We start from the raw sequence: 21,355 nt of genomic DNA on the forward strand, positions 1-21,355 counted from the left end.
GCACAAGCTAAGGACTGTTTAATTATGACAAAATAAAAACTCGCGTAAGTTTATTACCCACTTTACATATACAGAACAAACCGATTAATTGCTCTAACCGTTCCGAGATTTCCTATAAAATGCAAAGCAACAAATTGAGCGATAAATTAATTTACTGGCACATTTCGCCCATAAGGAAGTCGTCAGTAGAACCCCATAGAAGCGTTTTTTGAACGCGCAACAAAAACCTGAATTTGCCAATAAACGTTACGGGTGGCATTTGCGCGTGAAGGTGCCACTATTACATGTACGGTACCATCGCGGTGGGGCGAACCTCGACGGACAATGATAATGGGCATTGTCAGTTTTCTGCAATGAAATGAATTGGCAGAGCTACCAGTTTCTTGTTATCGGAATTTCATGTCACTGACCACTTAATTCGAAACAAAGCTGATTTTTATCTCGTTTGTTTCTCATCCCATGTCACCGTACGTCAAGGTACCGTCTACTGAACCCGCTTTTTTTTATCTCTCGGTGTAGAGTTTCTGCATATTGCGAAGATCTTGCGTGCGGCGTGAATTGTGGGGTACGCCACCCAATGGGACAGATGAAGAAAATGAAAGTACCATGACCTTAATTTGCACCGCATAAGGCGGTAATTGCATAAAACAAGTCTCGTTAAAAATCTCCGGTTAACACGCATTTATTACACGAGGTTTTATCCTATTTACTTAGATAAAAAGGATTATTTATGGAGGGTGTGTCGTGTTCTTACGAAAGTTCAACAGACCTTTTCACGTTGACCCTGCAGCGAGTTTTTGTTAAACTCCGAAAATAAACTTTAACGATGGAAAATGGCCGCTTATTTCCTCCATGTAACGGTCCTTCGATATTTAAAGCAGCAATAAAACCGTTTATAGCGTTTTTAATTAATGGGATTAAGCTCTGATAGTGCTCTCTTTGTAACTTCGGTCGGTGGTTGTTTTAATGAGCACACCCAGTGTTGAACGTTAAAAAACACGAACGTTCATAAAGACACATTTTTACAAAAGAAGCTAAACGCAGATAGCAGAAAATTGATAAGGATGACACATGAAGGCCACACTAATCTGTTGCAGTCCCGGGGCAAGGGACCACGATGATAAATAGACTTTTATATGAAATACTCTATTTCGCATGAACCCGCAGGGGGAGGTGCTCGCTGTGGTGCTCGTTGTTTATCTGCAGTTCTATGGTTTTTGACATTCGAAGAATTTCCACTCGCGTTGGTGGAAGAACCAGTAACGTGAGCGAAGCCCTCACGAACTGTCAGCGCAAATATTTAGGAAAGAAACGCTGCGTTTGTTAACAATAAACAATAACGCTGAATGAGATATGAGGTTTATCGATTTATTGTCTGAATTCAAGGAAAAGAAGGGTTGGGCACGGGAGTGCCGTGCCCGAGAGAACACAAATAACTTATATAGCTGAAAAAATGGTTTATCTCTGACCGATAATCCATTAAGGTGCGTGGCAAATGCGGCGGTCGGAAAGGGAGCCCTTTCCGATCGAACGAATAGAATTTTAGATCGGATTGGTGCGGGCGGTCTGCGCCTCCTTGTGCATACTAAAAAGTGAGAAAAAGTGCATTGAACCTACGGATATTCGTCCAACCCACGACGGGAACAGTTTCCGGTTTGTAAAAAGTGTCTCGCAACTAACAATGTGGGGGTGAATCATTTTGATTTTTACGTCTAAGCTCTCCGTTATCTTTGGCTTGTTTAATTGGTTTTTTCCACTGGCGACTAAAACCTTTGCGGTCGGATGGTGTTGGTTGACAATCCCGTACCATTTCCACGGCTCACGTTCGATTTAATGGGCAATTCCCCGCTCGCTCAAATCGTAGGCCGCAGAGGAGTTTTCCTATAGCTAAGAACGCATTTTCTGCTCCGCCATTCTGTCAAGAAAAACCGGGGAGCGTTTTTATTTCATTTCCGTTCGGAGAGCGCCCGGTCGAGGAGTTCTCGCGATCGTCTTAGATTTCGAGATTTCAAATTCACACGGCGATCTGAGTCCCACAAGGTGCCGCACGGCCAATTAATCGATTTTAGCACAAGTCACGTGCATTACGCACCTCGTAAACTTCAAGATTCCTGAGCCTGCCGGCTTCGTCCCATCCTCGGTAGGTGTCACTGGGCCACTTCGAAATAGCGCACCGACTGTCAGATGGCGCGATTCACTTTCAGTCTTGTATTACCACGAAACAGAAGGAGACAGACCTGTTCGCTTTGTTCGCGTATTGCGTAATCAGGCTTGATGTTTTGACACGTGCTTTTGTTGACATTTTACATTATTTATTTATAAAATTATTGCGATTTATTCGGGATTGTTTCCGCTCGGCCGAAGAGTTCGAACCGTTGCGGCTGCATTATCGGGCGCGGAAAATTCCACACCGTTTCTCAATAACTGTTAAATTGTCATCGAAGCTCAGAGTTCATAAATAGATAGATAATTGGGCTGAATTCCAAGCGGCATGTCGAAGGTGTGCATAATTTGTACAGGCGATGGCAAGTACAAGTGCCCAATGTGCTATATTTACTAGTAAGTATGGACGAAACGGCAATCTCCGCCGTCTGGAACCCTTTGATTTTTCATATTCATAGCAAAGTTCATTACATGCTGCACGTTAAGACTCTACTTGTCCGGATACAAGCCTCATTACATAAGACTAGTGCGTTCCTTCTTCCTTCCATTGATGCATGTAATTTGTTCGATTCAAACAAATTCTGAGAAATGCTTCGTTTAGCTGCTCATCCAAATGCTGCAAGAAACATCGCGAAAACGGCTGTGAAGTGATTCAGAAAGAAGACCCAGCGGCACCTGTGGAAATACCGAAGGAAACCTTGAGGTCCCCAGAGGAAATATCGGCAGAAAGGCTTTATTTACTGAGTGAGTATTGAGGTCGTTGAGCGTGTCATTATCAACGAATGCGGTGAGTGTACAGTTACACAGTAGAACAACAGACAATCCCGGAAATACCCATTATCAATGCTTATTATTCTGTCATTGCTCATATAAGTGCAAATTTATAGTAGACAATCTCTTCACGGCGTCTCCTCAAGGAAAAAATCAATGCTCGAATTTTTGTTTCAGAGAATAGCGAAGAGGTAAAAAATCTCCTCACCAACCCTCACCTCCGAGACCTCTTGGTTACCATTGACAATGCTGAGAACGCTGAAGAGGTAGTCCAAAAAGCAATGCTTGAACCCATCTTCGTGGAATTTGCTGACGCCTGCATCAAAGCAGTGGAACCAGAGAACAGTGGGCAAGATCAAGATCACACATAAAGCGGTTAGGTATGGAAGATCGCTTAACTCTATCTCTCCTCCCTTTCCATTAGCTTTGGAGGAGATAAATATTTCTTTACCTCGAGAATGATTATTATTCAATCTTCTGAAGCAATATTAATAACAAATAATTGCTACCTTTATTGGAGGAGCAATTCGGGATTTTCTACTGTTTGTTTAACCTAATAAAGGGATGTTTTGGCTTAGGTTTGTTTTGCTTAAGTTTAAGTTTGTACGCCTTCTATTTAATCCAAGAAAATACTGGAAAAACGTAGTTGACTAGCATATATTGTCAAGGGAAAGCCCAAGGACTATAACTCTTGGTGAGGTGCCTTTTCCTTCGTGCTGATTACATAAGAATAGAGATCGTCTGGCAGTGAAAAATTGTGGAATTCTTTGGCTAATCCCCAGTAACGTTTTCTTAGGTGATGAGCGCTGGTTTTGGGCTGCCGATTCCTCGTGAAAAGCCCCTTTCTGTTGCCCCCGACCCGAGTATAATCTGTGGGTTAAAGCTCGATGATCGCGAACATCTAACACTACCCTCTGACTCTCTACCTTGTTTGGTTTTAAAATCGGCAAAATTCCATATGAACTCCCCGATAAAAAAGCCCTGATTGCGCAAATAATCGAAAGCCTCGAAGTGCCTAGACATCAGGTTCACCTGGTACTCTTCGGACCAGATGAAGTCCGGGGCCTAGGTTTCAGTAACAAAATTTTTCGTCGAATTAAATATTCAAATGAGCGTACGAAATGTAATCCGGCCAAAGTATCAGCCCCGTACTCCTGCATGATAACCGGCTTATTGAACTTGTTGTGCCAAGCGGTGGCCTCGTTCACCACCTTCGATAGTACCACGTCCAAATTGCCTTCGTTCGAGTACCAGGCGTTGTAGCGATTAAAGCTGATGATATCTACAAATTGAGACTAAAACGGGGCATGCAGGAGTAAGTGGATAGGGTAACGGCGGTAGTTGAGTACCTACCGATTCTACTAAGTTGACTGACTGAGCTTCTACGATGGTAGTGGGTCGGGTAACGTCTAGGGTTTTTATGTGTTCGATGACTTCCCTGGGAAATTGCAGAATTTTGAAGAAAATAAATGCGAATTGTCTAATGGTTCATATGTAGAGTGTCCCCGAACGATCTGTACGGAGTCAGCCACAAATTGTCGAGGTCGAGCTCAGAGCATTTCCCGTATAAACTCGTACAGCGCAACCTCACCTGAAATAGTCCGTTGCCGCCGCATATTGAGTCCTCGGCTCATTGGCCGCCGACCACATGATCACCGAGGGTCGATTCTTGTCCCTCCTCAGAAGCTCGAAAAGAGCCACCTTGTGCTTGGCCAGCAAGCTGGTGGAAAAGATCCTGAAAAACAGCATTTGAACATCATTCCTGAAACGAACGGTTTAGCTGGCATCTCTACCGGTTGAGAAAACTCACTCGATATTCACTGCCGGACACTCGTCGATGACCATGATTCCCATCTGGTCGGCCAAATCCATTATTTCCTCGGCGTAGGGATAATGGGAGGTGCGAAAAGTGTTGCCGCCCATCCATTTTATGAGGTTGTAGTCTCGGATTATGAGCGGCAGATCCATCCCTGATCGAACGGTTACTTCATCGTTTCTAGTTTAAATTAACCCGTTGCTGACCTTTTCCTCGAATGTCCGAGTCCTCGTGCATGCCAAACCCGTGAAGGTACAGCGGCTTTCCGTTGATCAGGAAGCTGGTGTTGGTCCAGGCGAGAACCCTCACTCCTACGGGTTGCGCATATTTGTCCACTGATTCCCCGAAGCTATCCAGAACTTCCACCTAGGTCAAGAGCCTCATTAACCTCGAGTGGTTTTTAAGTTAATTTTTCCCAACCTCTAACGAATAGAGATAGCCAGGGTCTGGATGCATGAGGTACGGCCACCATAGCTTCGGATCGTCGATGGTCAAAACTCCGGTACATGTGATTGCGGTTTCGCTCTTGGCTACCAAATTCCTGGATTTATCCAGCAACCTTACTGCGCAGGTGACGTCGAAATCGCCCTCGATGGTCACGTTGTATGTGAGCCGAGCTAAAATCATGCTTAAATCAACTTTACGTGCAAAGTAGCGGTAGTACCTCTCTCAGCATTCGCTTCCAGACAAACTACTGTGATATCGTCGATGTAAGTTTTGGGCGTGGTGTACAGCTTCACCGGTCTGTGTATGCCGGCGTAGTTGAAAAAGTCGAAGGTTATGGTCTGTTGAAGCCTCCCACTGCAATATTTTCAATTTAATTTGCAGTTTTTTAAGAGGTTCGGCCAGGAGAAACCTTTCGAGTTCCACCACTCTTCCTTGGGGAACTGTGTTTGGCAGCAGAGTGTTATCCACGGCCACGGTAATGTGGTTCTCTTTGCCGTATTTCAGGTAGGCGGTCACTTCGGATAGGAAAGGAAGATGGCCGATCTCGTGGCTCATCACCAGTTGTCCGTTAACCCACTAGAGGGAAAACATAGTTTTTTTTTTTTTTTTTTATTTAGAAACCTCGAACGCAGTCGCTATTGCTGACGTCAAAATTACTCATTACACCCAAGACGTGTCGACGTAGTCGCCATGCCGAGTGGCTGCGTTCCACGTGTCCGGTGATCGGGTTAGGCTACTTGTGGACGGTGCATTTGCTCGTCGGAAGGCTGCATTCAGTGTCCGCAGGAAGCGAAACTTATCGAAGCCTGAACGAAATGAATGACGAGACGCACCTTCGTAGACGTCACAGTTGCCCGATTTTTTCCCGAGCGGCGACGTCACTTCGACGTACCGACTTTCAAAAGCAACTGCGTTCGAAAATTCGATTTCCTTGCCCTGCCGCCGCGACCTCCCCCCCAACTTACAACTTGAGCCGCGTAATTCACCGACCCAAACCTCAGCCACACTCGCCCGACCTCCGACCAGAACTTGGGTACGAAGAACGTGCGATCGTACCACACCAACCCCACGTGGTCTCTGATCCTCGAGTCGGTGGTAATGTCGTTGTAGCTGGACGGTACCGGCATTTGGGTTACCTCCAAGTCTGGTATCTGAAAATGCGTTTTCGAAACCGCGATGGAGGGAACCTGCCAACTTACGTCTTTGAGGGAGCGCTTGTACCAGTGCTGTTCGAAACCGACGAGCGGGCTCTTGAGGGAGGCGTTCGGGGAGGGCGCCGCGAAGTTCCACAGTCCATCCAGAGAGGTCACCTGTCGCGTCTCTGACTCCCTGGGAAAGAGTATTCCGCCCTTATGGATGGCGCCTTCGGCTATGCTGACCGCCAGTAGGATTCGCAGGGTTGCGAGCTTCATCGTCGGCTGGCTGAAGGGCAGCTAGTCCTGAAGAGCAGCTGATCCTGAAGAGCAACAAAAAATGCCTGGATCGCAGCGACAAACGAACTTACTTCGAGCTTATTGTGTTATTCCTAATCGTCAAAGCTTATCGTTCTTTAACGCTCGACCGCGAAGATGAATAAAGACTTTACGGTGCTGCGCCTCCTCCCACGAGCTTGATTCCGACGCGAGCTTTTTATTAACTGAATCCTCATCTTGCCTTACAACGGTTAATATTTAAATTGAATCTCTTTGTTTGGTTCCAGTGGCACCTGACGCATTAGTTTTATCCGGCTGAAGTTCGTTAGGAGTTAATCTGAGGCGGTTCCGAACTGCTCTCAGGGACTTCAGGGATCGCGCGAAAGGAAACAAATACGTCATTATGTCATTAGTACTAATAAAGCGCTTATTTTTACCGACGACGGAGTGGATTCGTTGAATTCCTCCGTTTGCGGCAGCCGCAGACGGTCCCGGGCGAAATTCCTAATAAGCGAATTGGTAACGCGGCAGTTTCGGACGTGTGGTAAAACTCCCCCTGCTTCCAGTAAGCCTTTTTTGCTCTCGAAAAGTCGCAACGATAAATCAACAAAAACAAGCTCTGAGCCGTTTTAGCGCTGTTTGGGAGTCCTTTGCACGCACGACAGAGGATGAGTTTAATTAGTTATTCATCGATTTTTGAGGTTTAACGACACCTTCGTCGGGTTAATAACTCCGATGTCTTCGCATAAATCGCCCATTAGGTCCCTCTTTTTGAATTTTGCGCCAGATCGGACGGTGACAAGCCCAATTTCGCCTTAATCGCGTCCATTCGTATGTAAATCTAAATCAGGTGCCGCGAACGCACAAACAACTGTAAGATTCCGTGCGGTTCTAGGAACCAGACGACGGTTTGGACGTATGTAAATTTTCACCTCTAGACTCTCCCAGGTTATCGAACAAATCTTCAAGGTTTCATAGTCAAAATCGCGCGTCTCCGTCACTGGCCCAAACGAAGTGTCCCCGTTTCGCCCTTAACGTCGGTCCGGTCCTGCCACGTCGCCGTCGAAAGCAACATGGCCGCTCGAAGATGGCCGGTGCTGCGGGGAAGATTGTTTGAGGGAAGCGTTGGCACGTTGCCGGACACAAACCGGTATTTCCATTTTGGTTAACACTCGTCCGGTGACGTGTTAATTGCCGCCAATGACGTTCTGAGACGCTCCCGATGCCGTTCATTTTAAATTTAGGAAGCGCTCAATTTTGATATTGGAACGCGGCAGGGATCAGGTCGGTACAACTCAATGCGGGAGTTTGCGGCGACTGCATTCGACAATGCCATTAATGCGGTATTGAAATTTTGGCGTATTGAAACGTTGTCGGTATTAATCCCCGTGTTACCCAGTGTGGAGGCTCGCAACGGCTGCGTTCGAAAATGCTTTACTGATTTATCAAAAAAAAAAAAAAAAAAAAATCGGTGAAATTTGATCGAATTCGAACACTTCTGAGATCACAATGGGAAATAGCGCGAGCTCAGAGTCCGTTCTGGCGACCGCCGGGGGTCGTTAATGAAATATTACCGTTCTCGCTTTAATTATCGTTCAGTTGAGTAATTTTATTTATAAACAGTGACCTCAATCAAAGCAAAATGCAATTGAATTGCTTTTTGTCTTACCGCGTTAACCGAGATCTCTTGCGCCCGCAGCCAGACTCGTCCCTTCGACCTTTGGAGGCAGCGTCCGCCTTCCTGACATCGTATTTATCATTAATTCAATTAACATTTACGTAATTACCTTTCGAATTTAAATTCTTTCAGCTCATGCAACTACCAGAGTAACCCCCCTAACCTCGATTACTAAACTGCTTGGTTCGGTCGACGCGGTCACATATACTGATACTTAATCGGAATTGAAGAAATTGTACTGGTTTTAACGAACAAATCGAGCCCATTTCAGATAATTATCCATTTAGATATTGAATTGAAAATTTGTTGCGTTCAGCGCTGATACGGCTCATTTCGAAGGAGATAGCGCAAATTGCCCGCTCTTGTCGAGTCTCTGTCGGGGGCGTGTTAACAAATAAACGATAGTGAATGATTATCAAAAATTGTATTTAGTAACGCCAGTAATATGGTCGACGCCTGACGATTAAGGGAAACGGGACAAGGCCACCTCCAACGAAGCGCGGCCCTCCGAAACCTCTTCCACCAAATCCCCTGCCGAAGCCGCCGCCGAAGCCCCTACCGAAGCCGCCGCCGAAACCCCTTCCGAATCCTCCTCCAAAGCCCCCGCCGAATCCTCCTGCAAACCCTGAAATGGTAAGTTATTTTACTGTAGATACCCATCCCCAGTCCCATAGATTCAGCGAATGTTAAGTAACCAATTTGTGTGAAAAAGTGAAAGAAATCTCGACGCAGCTCCGCACCTCTGCCTCCCCCGAATCCTCTTCCGAAACCCCCTGCGAATCCTCCTCCGAAACCTCTTCCGAAGCCTCCTCCAAAGCCTCCTCCCCCGCGATGAGGTTCAGGGACGGGGGACCTCTTTTGCCTTTCGATCGCCAATGGGGATGAATCGAGGTCTGAAAAATCGTAGAAGATTGTTGGTACTAATAGCGGAGGTTTGAAAAATCGATTTTTACAGGTTAACATCTACTCACCCTTATTGGTTCGCGTTAGTTACTTACCTTTGCTAGTCGCAACGCCAATTACTCCAGCTTCGAAGCCTGAGGCTAAGGCGACCGCTCCCACGAGAACCAACAATGCCGCACAAGCCTTATGCTGCCTCATTTTTTTAAATAATTTCTGGTTTCTAATAAGATGTTTATCGGTTGAAATATTGGGCGTAAGTAGGTGTTTCAGTCGTTTGCTCGAATTATTTATAAGAGGGAGCTGCTTATTAGCACTATTTCGAAGTTTGCTCAACCAGTTAGCGGTTCCACGAAAAATCCCCGGCAAACACACGTTTCTGGGGGAATTTGATTGTTATCGGAAAAAGGAGAAAAACCTGATCGAATGTGTGCAGGTATCGGCAGTTTCCGGGGAAATTTCGCGTCAGGAGTAAATTCTTGATATAATGGTGAACGAGTTCCTCCTTGGGAAAGCTCGAAGAGTTCCTGAGGTCTCTCTTTCCGATGCGATATTTCGCCCCCCTCTGTCCTGTTCACGAACTTTTCTCAGATCGGACGTGCACCTTCTCAGGCCACAATCCAACGCTGGCGAGACTGCTCGGCAGGGGCAAACGGGGAAATGAAACTGTCACGGTTTTCAAACAATTTTCATTAAAAATTTATTTTTATGGTACACCTTAAACATAATATAGTACATGATATATATAGCAAATTCGTCTATATATAAATTATCTACATCATGACTCTAAAACTTTATGTATAGGCACATATCGCAAATATACAGGGATACTTATTAACAAGTCCTGGCTACAAGGCTAAAATGTACAAACGTAATAGGTAATTTTCTATGTATTAGTCAAAAGGTGTGAAAGTGGCTTATATATTTTTAACAATTTAACAGTAAATTAAAGCGCATGAGCATCCTGTTCGCCTTAGGTCCGATAGAACTTGATCTGCACAAAATAACCGTTCGGAGCACACCGTTGCGATGGTGCTGAGAGCAGATATGACGGTTCCTCAGCGACCAAAAATCTCTCGGTGGGATCGAAATTCATCCGAATAATTTTTTTTTTGGCGCGGCGAATCGAGAACGCAGCTGAGCAGTCGCGAGGAGAATCCCTGAGGTACGTAACTGCCGCTGAGTCAGTGGAGCTCGGAATTCAAGAAGCTCCGGAAATGGTTCTGCTCGCATTTGGAAGAATTGAGAAGAAATGAGTATTTTCAGGACGACTTTCGTTTATAATTAAAAAAATAGCAGCGCAGTTTCCTTAATGTAGTTAACAGTAGGACTCCCCTTTTTTTACTTCAGAAATCGGTATTTTGATACTCCTTTCGATCTTCATGTCGCCCATTCCCCACCCAGCCGACGCTCCAAAGGTGGCGTTTCAATTGCTCTTGTGGCGATCTACAGCGAACTCCAAGTTAACATCGATTTTCCTCCCCGTCGGACCAAACAACCACTATAAGTGCGCCAAAATCTCCATCTCCGAAGGTATTTCCGTAATGTGAACGGTCGAGCTATTGTCCTGATTGGCACTGCATCCGCTCACAGTAACAATCACAGGATTCTGATCACTCGTCTGCACTATCGTTACCAAATTTCCGTCCTTCGAACCCTCCAAATCGCTTTGGCTACCCTTCAACAGCATCTTCAAGGGATTTATGTCCTGCTCCGGCTCCATTTTCAGGGAATCCAGGGTGATGTTGTCCAAGGCGATGTCTTCTTCGGTGCTGCCGAGGATGTTCACCACGTTCACCACCTACATGTTGGAGTTTTAGTAGTGAACGAAGTTGGTGATGGTAACTTACGGATTCGTGATTGGAGTCGGACATGGTCAGAGAAGGATCTCTTGAGTGTAAAATTGAGGCGTTGGTCAGGGTGCCTCCTGGCCTACTGGAGCCGTTCTGAGACCTATAGGAAGGGGGACAACTGTATTCCGATTGGTTGACTTCCCTTCGGCTGGACAGTGGCGCTCTAAAATAAATAAAATTTCATGTATACTTTTTTCAAGTTTTCTAGTTGATTATTTGCTAGACTAATGAAATCGATGAAGATAGATGAAAATTGATTTTTTTTCACGTTACCTCAACAAGCTGCCGCTGTGGCTTCGATAGGTAGGGGGAGGCGACACGGCACTCTGAATCCCTGCCTGTATCTGTGGCGTGTTGCCCCTGTCCAATAGAAGTAGCCTTAGTCTGTATTCCTGCATCGAAGCTTGATAACTAGGAGGGGGAGGTCTGTACTGGAATTCTGGGTACATCATGGCGGCGTAGGGATGATGCGGCCTTCCGTACGAGGGAGGCAGACGAGGAACGAAACGTCGCGTGCATACGTCCACTGATTCAGTCGATCCCAGCCCCAACATGGATCTACACGTTGAGGAGTCGTGGGAGGTTAGTCTCCAGGCTACGCCACTGACGGTTATCAGGACTATTCCGACGCCTGAGAAATGGGAAACGATTAAACGCCGCCCCGCTGCTTTTTTTCTCTCATTTTGTTTGGAATTAAAAAACGTAACGGATTTTATTTGCGTGGTGGTGGCGCCGCCACTACTTAATTATTTATTCCAATTTATGACAGGTCCCTGACATAACGATGATTAGTGACAGCGACCGAATTTGGCAAACGAGTGAGGTTAAATATGCACAGAACGTCACATTTATAACCTCACTCATTTTTAATTCAGCGTCAATTGTTATTTATGTGTAGTAGGAAAAAACATGAGCTGTCAATGGCGAACCGAGACTTTTTTGCAATTCGGAACACCGTACAGTAAAAGACCTGTCGTAATGAGATCCCCGGGGGGCTCCGGATGCCTTAATTATGCCATTATTAACTGGGATATTGCAGTCGTAGTCGATGTGACAAAAAGGGATTAATCAGCGATATGTCGCACGTTTATCGAGGGGAAAACGTTCGACGGAAATGGGGCTATAGATATAAAGATAAATGTGTTCGGGGTTTCGGGCAATTCGGTTATAGGTACCCTCAGCAGCCATTGGCGTTAAAGCTAAACTAGCTTGGAAAAATGGAATTTTATATGAATCCACCCGGAATGAAGTGCGACGTACGTCCCTTTCTATTCTCCTCTTACTTAATCCAGAACAGCCGAAAAACGCCTCCTTACAAACCACTCTGGAACTAATTAAATCCGACACCAACCAATTCCGGGCCGACGAGGCATGTCCGACTATTAATTTCCTTTCCAAACTCGCCCAAAAGCCACCATCGAGGTTTCTTTCACAAGACGAAGTTATTTATGAATAGACTCGACTTGAAGCTCTTTGATTTCTTGGCGGCTGCAGTTTCCTTTTTGGAAAGACGCCGTTTTCAGCTATTTATATTGAACCGCTTTTAGCCCGGAAAAGAGAGCAGCGAGAACTTCAGAAAGCTCAAGTGAGCGGTTAAGCCTGCCGGGGGGGTCGGGAGCTTACCTATCATGAGAAGGGAAACGGTGAGGTGGTCTCGGCCGGCAGGTCTCATGGCGCCCAGAGCTGTGCCCACCAGGACGCAGCACACCGCTACCAGCGCGATTAAAGCTATGAACCATCGCAGGGATCCGGGTTTCCAGGAGAGGAAACCGCAGCAACCTTTGGGGGAATCGTCGGAGAATCTCGATCTGGAAAAGAAATAAATTTTTTTTTTTTTGTTAAATTATTTCTCGACGCGCACGAGCATATGCAGGAGGAGCGGCAGGCGCGTCATTCAGGGCGGCATCCCAATGACGTGCGCGAAATTAGAATGGCGTCGGGAGCGAAAAGTCAACTGTCACCGAAGTGTCACGATTAGCGCGCGGACGTCGGCACGATACGAATTGTCACTTTGAATTTGAACCTCATCGGAAAACGGACTTTCCTCCCTTTGCCCGCGCTTAAAATCGTCGAGATCTCGCTACAATGTGCTGCGCCCCGTCTGGGCCGACATCACTCATTTTTCAGCCTATCAAACGCAGGGCTGCTGGCATTTTTTCCCAAAAGAAAATTAAGTTTTCAATGTAACAAAGACCGCTGCTGATGGAAACGGGCGAATGTCGCTGTAAATTGCTGTTAAAAAACTGAAATTGCGGCCTCTTTTAATTTATGAAATAAACGTTTAAATGTTTGCGATATTTCACCTGTCATTGAGGTAGGTAAAATGCTGCGGCTGCTGCATAAAAGGCATCGATTATCACTGGAAACGGGCTTTATGGCAAATATTTGCATGTAGCTGCCGCTTTTTTGTCCGTTTTTTGTTTGTACGTTTCATTATTATTATTATTTATTTTATTATTATTATTTATGTATTTTTTTTTTTAAGGGAGAGCACCCTTCGGCGGGGGCAGCTTGGCGACGTTGACCCACACCAATCAGATCGAATGAACGATCCGACACCTTCGGGAGCAAGTGTCGCCTTCGCGCTCTCCCCGTGATTCCAAGCAGGACGAATAGCGCAGGCGGACGACCGCCTTTAACGCTCACGGTTACGGGAAAACTCATTTTTCCGCTTTTTCATAATTCATCGCGAAATTAGGCTCAGACTTCTTTAATATTCTCATTCAATTAAACTACCTGCACTTTTAGCGACTCCCTTTGAAATCAAAGCGTTTACAAATTCCAAATAAACTTGCAAGAAAATCGGGGAGTTACTTATGTATTCGTTTATAAAAGGACTTTCGGGCCGAGATGGTTCCCTTGCCCGAGTGCAGTTTGCAGCCAACGGAGCTGGAAATTAGTTGGAAACTAAGTTCTACTCATTTATTATTCTGAGTTTAAGAACAATATAATTAGAGCACAAAGACTGCAAGTGGAGGGTGATGTCTTTGTTGAAAGTGCTCCTCGTTTAAGTCCTCTGATAATAATTGCCAGCCGGGGAATAACTTTTGAGGCGTCGTTTTCGGTTATTTTAGTGGCCTCGTTCGGATTTGGAGGAAGCCTTCAATAATACAAAAAGAAAAACAATAGGAAGAAGCCCTCGATGAACCGACCCGGAAGGCGATCCCGTGACCTCCCCGCGACCAAAAAAAACACCCTCGAGTTGCTACGTCTCAGTTTTCCCTTAAGCCCCCTTGAATTCGGAACGGATCCCGCTCCACTTTCTGAATTCGGCCGGCGGCCGCTTAAGGCGGAAGAGGTTTCTTGCTGACCCGAAATCCACCAGAATGAGTTTCCTCGGCCCTCACTAAATCACCGCGGACGCGTGGGATTGATTTAGTGAGGACGAAAAATATCCGTTCCCATTCTCTCCCCCTCCCCCCATCAAGGGACGGTCATGGCGTCGACGGTGTCGTCTTGAAATTTTCGGATTTGATTCTATAGAATTTCGAGGATGGCAGCGTGCCGTTACGTGGTCTTCCCGGCGCGCTGCAAGGGAGCGCTGTGCAGCCCGAATTCGCCAGTTGCGAATTGCACGCGATGGAGGTTGTTTTGGATTTTTAAGATCGGCGAGATTACCGAGAATTGTTCCGTCCATTTTATGGAGATTTTCGGAAATTAATCCCGAGAAGTTTCCGAAGGATTTGCTGTTGCGGGTCGTAACACGGGCGTAAAAATTATTCATTGCTCCCGCACCGCCCGAAAACAGGGTCTCCTCCCAATTATACGAAGGCGAATATTCCCACAAAAGAATACCTAATTTTTACGAAGCATTAAACGAAAAAATTACGTTGTTACATGCATAAAAAACAAGTCGGAATGCACGCTGCGGAATGTTCCCGACTACCTGTGCCGTAATTAAGCCCGAAAAGGCCCCACGAAAGAATGAAAAAATATGGATATTATGTGCTAATTTTATGCACGCCTGTGAAGACCGACGTTGCCCGCGCAATTTGGGCCTACCTAAAAAAGACTTCCCGACTCTATCCCCCCCCCCCCCCGCGCGCACAGAGCTCCCCCGAAGATTTCCGAGTTCCCCCAATTAAAGCCCCTTATTCCATTTCGTAATTGTTCGAAAATGAGCTTACACTAATCCAATAACTGTATTTGGCCGTTCTCGCGGACTAATTTAAGCGGCTCTCCCTCATTTGCCCAGAGATTCCTTTGGCAATTTCTTGGTGTTTAAGTTGGTTCTCATGCCGAATTTAACAACCCATCTTGCAGCCTGCAATTTTGGCTTTTTCGCCGGGGATTAAATCGGAGTGGATGTAAAATCTCTCTTGTTCGTCATTCGCGTAATAATTGCGTTTGTAATTGAATAAATGTATCTCCCCCTCTCCTCCTCCACCTCCCCTCCCCTCCCCACAAATGATAAAATTTAATTAATTTCGTGTAATTATGTTTCGTACGGCCAGAGGCGATGTGTTGTTAATTAGTGGCGATATTCCAGGCTCGATTAATTAGTTGAATTCTACAAATTTGAGCCCTTCACGCGCCAGCTGAAAAAAAAAACTAAAAGTGGCTTTATTAAATTCCGCTTTAGCCAATTTGTAGTCCTCTCCGCTCCAGTGCACAAAACTATTCCAGAGCTTAAAAACGTTCCTGTAACTTTCCGATTTTCGGGTCCAACTCTGTAATTTCGTAACCAACTTTGAGGGCCATTTTATACACTCGGTCATACAGAAATTTCACTAACTTTTCCCCAGTTCGGGAGCGTCCGTGTTCCTGAGCCGTTGCGTAACTAACCCAGTTCCACCGAGGTGGCCGTAGAACCCATAAAAAGGCCTTCATAGAAGGGAACGGCCATATTTAGAGCGCAGGTGAACTAATCGCACTTGCGGTCAAGGTCGCGCAAAGACGGCCTTGCCGGACACCATATGTGAGGCTTAATTAGTGCTGATTATTCAGTACAAAAGATTCCTTGTTATTAATCGAGTATGCGATATGAATGATTTATCTGGAATTAAGTGGTTTATGGCTGCCTAATGGGATACCAACGGACAGGCACAACGCGGACTCACTTGGATTTATGCGCGATTAAGAGTAACTGCCCAAGGAGCGAACGCTGGGTGTGTGGTCGCCGTCCACACCTGTGCCATCCGAAAACCCTTTCCGCGACAGCGTTGCCCTGACGTCTGTTCGCCGGGTGGCGGTGTCAGCCGAGCGTCAAGCTGTCAACTGTCAGACTGTGACAGTTTGACGTGCACCAGAGCGACTTGTCGATTCCCGAGTCGATTCGAACAGCAGGCGGGAAAACGGTCTCCGGATCTTCCGGCGGGACGTTCCAGAAGGGTTGGGCCGGGAGGGGTACGAAAGGCAGGGTTGCGCAACAACGCACCCTCTTACATCTGCGACACTTCTTAGTCTCGACTCGGTGAACAAAGGAATTGTATACAGCATAGATATAAGTTTATCGTGTGGTGCGTAATATATGTTCATAAAATCGATAGCCCTCTACACTTTGTAAACAACCTCAAGTCGGGTAGTGAAAGCCCCACGCCCGTCAGACCCCCAGAAAATCGCCGAAGGGCACTCGGCAACCGCGCATTATCGCCTACTACCGCCTCGCTGGTTGCCGACGTTTCCTCTGATGATCTCGTAGATGGCAGTGGCCGCCGCATTTCTCTGTTTCTCATCGTCCCTGCTGTCAAAGTTTCCGACGTCAGCGTTCGCTCTGGCTCTCGGCCTTTCTCCGCGAGTGGGAAAATTGGGGCGTTGGAAGGTGCAGTGGTCTGCGGAAGGCGGGGGACATTCCCGTGCGGGCGCGAATCGCCTAAAGGCTCAGCACTTGGCAGCGATTCGGGCTGCGGCGGTCGCATCAAGAAGAAATGGGGATTAATCTCCCAGCCCAGTAACCTCCGTCCTACAGACGTGCACCATGTGCCCGCCCCATCCGTGGACGGTTCGCTCTTTGGCTTCTCCCTCTGCGGAGGCCCTTCTGCGAGATGATCGAGGGACGAAGCTCCTGCCGGCAGGGAAAGTCGCTCGTGTTGCCGGCCCTTGTTCGAAACCGCACAATTCCGGTCGCTGATGGCAATTGATGACGACGTTTCCTCCTTTGCAGCGACTCCCTCGGCCATCTTCCCCGTCTAATTACGTCGGGGCTCTGGGCCACCGTTTAACACTTATCGTGGAAATTGAACACTCCGTATATCGACCTGACGTCGAGGTCGATCGGCCTATTGAAATCCCTCTATTGACCGCTCCCGGTCATTGGGGACGCCTTCCGCGCTCTCCATTGAGAAGACGGGAAGGTTTGAGCCGAGCCAGCGTCGAATTCGGGCCGGCTCATCTTCAGTTAACGGTACGAGTTCTCTGCCATTGTACTCATTTCAGCATGTATCCTGTGAAACCTTGTGCGAACGATCTTCTGATTCAAGGCGACGTTGTGGTATCATGCTTAAGTCGAACCTTTTGTGCGCGATTCCCCATCGGTGAAACATGGTAAAACGTAACTGAAGCAGCTTCTATGGCGTGAAATTTCTATTCTCTGCAATGTGACACCGTTTAGCTCGTTGCACGCAATGGAAAGCCTCAACAATCAAGGCTGAGAATACGCGAGTGCTTACGACACACTGTACCTAATGTAATCGGTGTAATATTTTAGGGAGACTCGTCCAATTAGGGACGCGACTCGAATGCGAAAGAAGTCGAAAAATTTATATAAAACACCCGCTGTTTCATGGATAATTTCCGCAGTTTCCATTGTTCCTAATGCCAAATTGCCGGTAAAAAAACGCGACACAAAGCAGGAAACCGCTTGAATTTAGATTAGCTCCAAACAAAACAGTACCAACCCCCTGATAAAAATGCAAATCAACCCTCGGTTTTTCCCTATTGGATTCGAGATCTCGCCGCATTGTTGAACGTATATTATTTCATGCAAAACGTAAACTAATAGAAACGTCGTGATTTAGTGACGATCACATCGTTGGAGTGCGTTGCGGGCTGATTTCCATTTATTCCACGATCGAGTGTCTTAAGCACTTCAAGCGTTCGATGTTTGCTCTGCATTAACGTTTTCGCGTCACCAATCAGCGCCAATTTTCATTTAACCGAGCCGATCCGTGGACGTCCGGAGACGGCACCGGACTTGGCCAAGTCCGGCGCCGATCGACTTCTTAAAATTTCCCGTTCGGGCAGTCGATTATCTCGACGAAATGGCGGATCGAATCCGACGCAAACGAACCGGTTCGATTTCGGGCCCCCGGAAATACCGACCGGTCGCGCGTCATATTTAATTATAAACCTCTCCTAACAAATTTATGGAACGCATCCGACAATATCACTCCCAAAAGGCCGAAGTCTGCACGAAATGCGAAATGCAAAAAGGTGCCCCTGAAACATGCACCACATTCCGTATAATTCGGACCTATCTCACTCAAGAGAGCCGTATTTCAGGCCGGGAGCAGGACGAAAATGCATAATATTTTTGCACCCGAGCGGATTCACAATGAGGTCCGAACGTGGCTATTGTGGGGCTAAAGTTTGTTGGTTGTTCTTCGTTTATTCGGAAACCCTCGTGAGGCTCCTCGCAAATCTCCATGCGGCTTAGTTATGGAAAATCGACTGGGGGTGGTGTTCCAATGTGTATCAACTAAACGGGTCCGATCTAGGGGTTTCGTTTGCTGACGATCGAGGTGTGGGAACGTCGATCGCGGGGCCCGTTCGCAGCCTCGAACGGCGCCTTTTGGAGAGCTGGCCGGGCCGTCCGGCTTGCTCGCACTCGCTCTGGCGCGAGTCGCTGGCCCAACGCCGCGAGTTCCGCGGGGTGATCGTGATCCGGCGGCCGGCGATCCACTGCCGAGTCCCCCCTTCCTTCGGCAGTTTCATTCCTTGGCTCAAAAGCTCGTAACGAGGAAACAAGCGTGCCTCTATTTCACTGTATTCATAAGGCAATTCCCCGAGCCAAATAGGCTAATTACCCCATTATACGAAAACTAGTTTCGACTAAATTAACGAATGAGAGTTAGTAACCGGCAATGTCTCCCCGTGCTCGCTTCCAATGCTGTGTTAATTCTACCGGGATAATGTCCTTACAATAATCCAATTTTAATTTCATTATGAAAACCGATGTCACGCGTTCTGGAAACACCTGTCATCAATTTATGCGGGGGCATAATTGAACTTGTGTGTTTCGCGCTCAGTTATCGTTACCGGCGCATTGCTCAGTCGCTAATTAGCGGCGGAGGGGGTGGGGGGAGGGGGGGGATAAGAGCGAAGATCGAAACGCAACGAGGTCCGACGTTCCTCCGCCAATTTCGGACACTGGTCCAGATGCCCTCGGCCGTGGGAAAGCCGCAAAAACGGACGCACATAAAACGGAAATGGCACTTTTACGATTTGGAAACTACATGGATTGTGTACGTCGTCTTGGTGGCGAAATAGGTCATGCAAAAATTGGATCTCCGGGGTAACGACAGCTCGTGAAGGATGTGTTTCCCATGTAGATTTCTGTATATTCCATATTTCGAGATTTTATTTCGGCTGGAAGCGTCATCATACATTTTCCTATCGTTTTCCGCGCGTCGCCCCGAGCCACTGGGCCGGGAGGTGAAAATGAAAAAAAAAAATAATAATAAAAGGAGAGAAAAAAAAACAAAAAACAAAAAAAAAACGCCCTTTGCTCTCAGTTTATTGGACAATACCAGTGTTGCCAAAGTTTTAATTAAATTTTTCAAACCCGATGAGTGCCGGAGGCCCCGAGGCAAGGAGTTTTGCTTTGTTTTTCATTTACAAACGACGCCCCTGGCCTTGTTATTATTAGGTTTAGATACGCTGCCTTCCGATGCAAATTGGAATTTCGACGAAAAAAAATCGCCCTAAATATGCAATATCGTGTATTTAATATGAAACGAGTTGCTGCGCGAATTAGCCACGCTTGACCCGTCAACCACCCCCGGTCCATCCCGAATCCAGACCCAAAACCGACGGGAATGCGCGCCCTTGCTTGGCCATCCTCCAATTTCCTTATTTTATTTCCTCATCTTTTGGGAGTTACGTGGATGCCTGATTTTCCATATCTGGTGGCGAATTTCGGGCTGGATTTGTTCGTGCTTTCCAGATTGGAGCGCTTCGGCAGAGTCAATATGCAGGTGCTCCATTCGGAAGAGTGTATCTAGGTGGGTAAATCGGGACGCTTAAGGAGGTTGACGATCGCGATTATCTAGATTTGCATGCCTGGGCCGGTTTAGTTGGGGTTTGCGTTGCCGCGCGGTTAAAATCAATAAAATCCCAATTATCGGGGCCCTTACAGGCGGATAATGTTCGCCATTGTGTCAAGTAAGTTCGAGTTCTCGCTGGGAAAATCCGTCACCCAAGGGGGAGGGGAAGATCTCCGCGGCATCGCCGCCCTACGCGGGAAACGCAGCGTTTAGCGTTTCGCCCGCGGATCCTTGGACTGGCACTTATTAAAATTCCAAACGTTTTTCCCGCCCACAATTCGCATTGACAAACAAACAATTACAGCGTCGCAAAAATGGGGATAAGGTCGTACCGTAACTGCGCCCGTACCGCACGTTTGATAAGGATGTGTTAACGCAATACCTTGTAGCACAACTGGCACAGGCGTTACGTAACCGCCCGCATATTTAAATGCGAAATCGCTCTATAATTTCCTTAACGGATCTCCGATTCCAGACACGTCTGTAATTATCGCGATCGCGTTTTTGTTTCTAATTCGTAATAATTGTTTCTAACAGTCGAAGATAACGCAACTCCGCACTGTGCAGAACAATAACAATAATTTGATTTGTAGGTGGTTTCGCCTTGAATTCCGTCCGTATTCAGAGGAATTAAATCATCCATAAAGTCCTTTCTAATTTATGTCTACAGATCTAGATTGAAAACCACCTGTCAATTAATGCATGGATGTATAAATGGAATCGTGATTCCGAACTGAGATTAACGAATGTTTTTTGTTCTTTCTAATAATAGATCATCTCCGTACGAAGGGACTCAACAATACGTTCGCTTGTTTCAGAGTCATGCGGGGTTCGTACCGGGTGACTCGGATCGAATTAGCGCTCGGGGGGAAAAGGGCGAGTCCGACCGAGCGCGCCGGTGACCTTTCGCGCGACTCGGCCCTCGCCGGGCCGGCTCGGCCGGTCCCGGCACGGTCCGAAAACGTCAGAAAGTTTCGACGCTTTCAAATGTCATGTGAACCGGCTGCCGCAGCGGCCATTTCACGGAACCGTCACGGGAACGCTGCGAGGGAATCGCGGGTGCGGGGTTTACCCTTTGCGCACTCTTCGCGGAGCGTCTGCCGCTTTGGAGA

The 21,355-nt window shown here is 46.9% G+C and overlaps 4 protein-coding genes and 1 long non-coding RNA gene across 9 annotated transcripts in view; 2 read left to right on the forward strand and 3 right to left on the reverse strand.

Moving 5' to 3' along the window:
• The first annotated feature begins 2,215 nt into the window (after nucleotides 1–2,215).
• On the forward strand, nucleotides 2,216–3,511 carry LOC136340243 (zinc finger HIT domain-containing protein 3). Its single transcript, XM_066284155.1, has 3 exons — nucleotides 2,216–2,559; nucleotides 2,765–2,907; nucleotides 3,112–3,511. Exons 1-3 carry the CDS (start codon nucleotides 2,492–2,494, stop codon nucleotides 3,303–3,305), a joined length of 405 nt encoding a protein of 134 aa, XP_066140252.1. The 5' UTR covers nucleotides 2,216–2,491; the 3' UTR covers nucleotides 3,306–3,511.
• A 53-nt stretch (nucleotides 3,512–3,564) lies between these two features.
• On the reverse strand, nucleotides 3,565–8,533 carry LOC136340220 (beta-glucuronidase). Of its 5 annotated transcripts, XM_066284112.1 has the most exons (14): nucleotides 8,397–8,481; nucleotides 6,702–6,924; nucleotides 6,397–6,653; nucleotides 6,163–6,348; nucleotides 5,607–5,773; nucleotides 5,415–5,551; nucleotides 5,171–5,367; nucleotides 4,957–5,116; nucleotides 4,745–4,904; nucleotides 4,526–4,696; nucleotides 4,288–4,372; nucleotides 4,053–4,229; nucleotides 3,861–3,999; nucleotides 3,565–3,804 (listed from the first exon to the last, which is right to left on the reverse strand). In XM_066284112.1, the coding sequence occupies exons 3-14, from the start codon at nucleotides 6,607–6,609 to the stop codon at nucleotides 3,617–3,619; spliced, it is 1,980 nt and encodes a 659-aa protein (XP_066140209.1). In that variant the 5' UTR covers nucleotides 6,610–6,653; nucleotides 6,702–6,924; nucleotides 8,397–8,481; the 3' UTR covers nucleotides 3,565–3,616. The 5 variants fall into 5 exon arrangements, with proteins under 5 accessions (XP_066140209.1, XP_066140207.1, XP_066140211.1 ...); XM_066284110.1 differs by lacking the exon at nucleotides 6,702–6,924 and having other exon boundaries at nucleotides 8,397–8,533; XM_066284114.1 differs by lacking the exon at nucleotides 6,702–6,924 and having other exon boundaries at nucleotides 4,526–4,669; nucleotides 8,397–8,532.
• On the forward strand, nucleotides 6,931–12,722 carry LOC136340245 (uncharacterized). The gene is made up of 3 exons (XR_010732275.1): nucleotides 6,931–7,174; nucleotides 8,720–8,920; nucleotides 12,588–12,722. It is a non-coding gene; the product is annotated as an uncharacterized lncRNA (long non-coding RNA).
• Nucleotides 8,695–9,437, reverse strand: LOC136340242 (ctenidin-1-like). Its single transcript, XM_066284153.1, has 3 exons — nucleotides 9,286–9,437; nucleotides 9,028–9,180; nucleotides 8,695–8,912 (listed from the first exon to the last, which is right to left on the reverse strand). Exons 1-3 carry the CDS (start codon nucleotides 9,386–9,388, stop codon nucleotides 8,716–8,718), a joined length of 453 nt encoding a protein of 150 aa, XP_066140250.1. The 5' UTR covers nucleotides 9,389–9,437; the 3' UTR covers nucleotides 8,695–8,715.
• LOC136340216 (uncharacterized) overlaps nucleotides 9,863–21,355 on the reverse strand; it is a 33,368-nt gene continuing 21,875 nt past the window's right edge. The window contains exons 5-8 of the mRNA XM_066284104.1: nucleotides 12,664–12,848; nucleotides 11,314–11,671; nucleotides 11,038–11,203; nucleotides 9,863–10,988 (exon numbers count right to left, since the gene is read on the reverse strand). Of these exons, the coding sequence (XP_066140201.1) occupies nucleotides 10,689–10,988; nucleotides 11,038–11,203; nucleotides 11,314–11,671; nucleotides 12,664–12,848 (1,009 nt within the window). The 3' untranslated portion in view covers nucleotides 9,863–10,688. The remainder of the gene's footprint in view (nucleotides 10,989–11,037; nucleotides 11,204–11,313; nucleotides 11,672–12,663; nucleotides 12,849–21,355) is intronic.

This window comes from Euwallacea fornicatus, chromosome 7 (assembly GCF_040115645.1).
Source record: "Euwallacea fornicatus isolate EFF26 chromosome 7, ASM4011564v1, whole genome shotgun sequence".
Taxonomy (NCBI): Eukaryota; Metazoa; Arthropoda; class Insecta; order Coleoptera; family Curculionidae; genus Euwallacea; species Euwallacea fornicatus.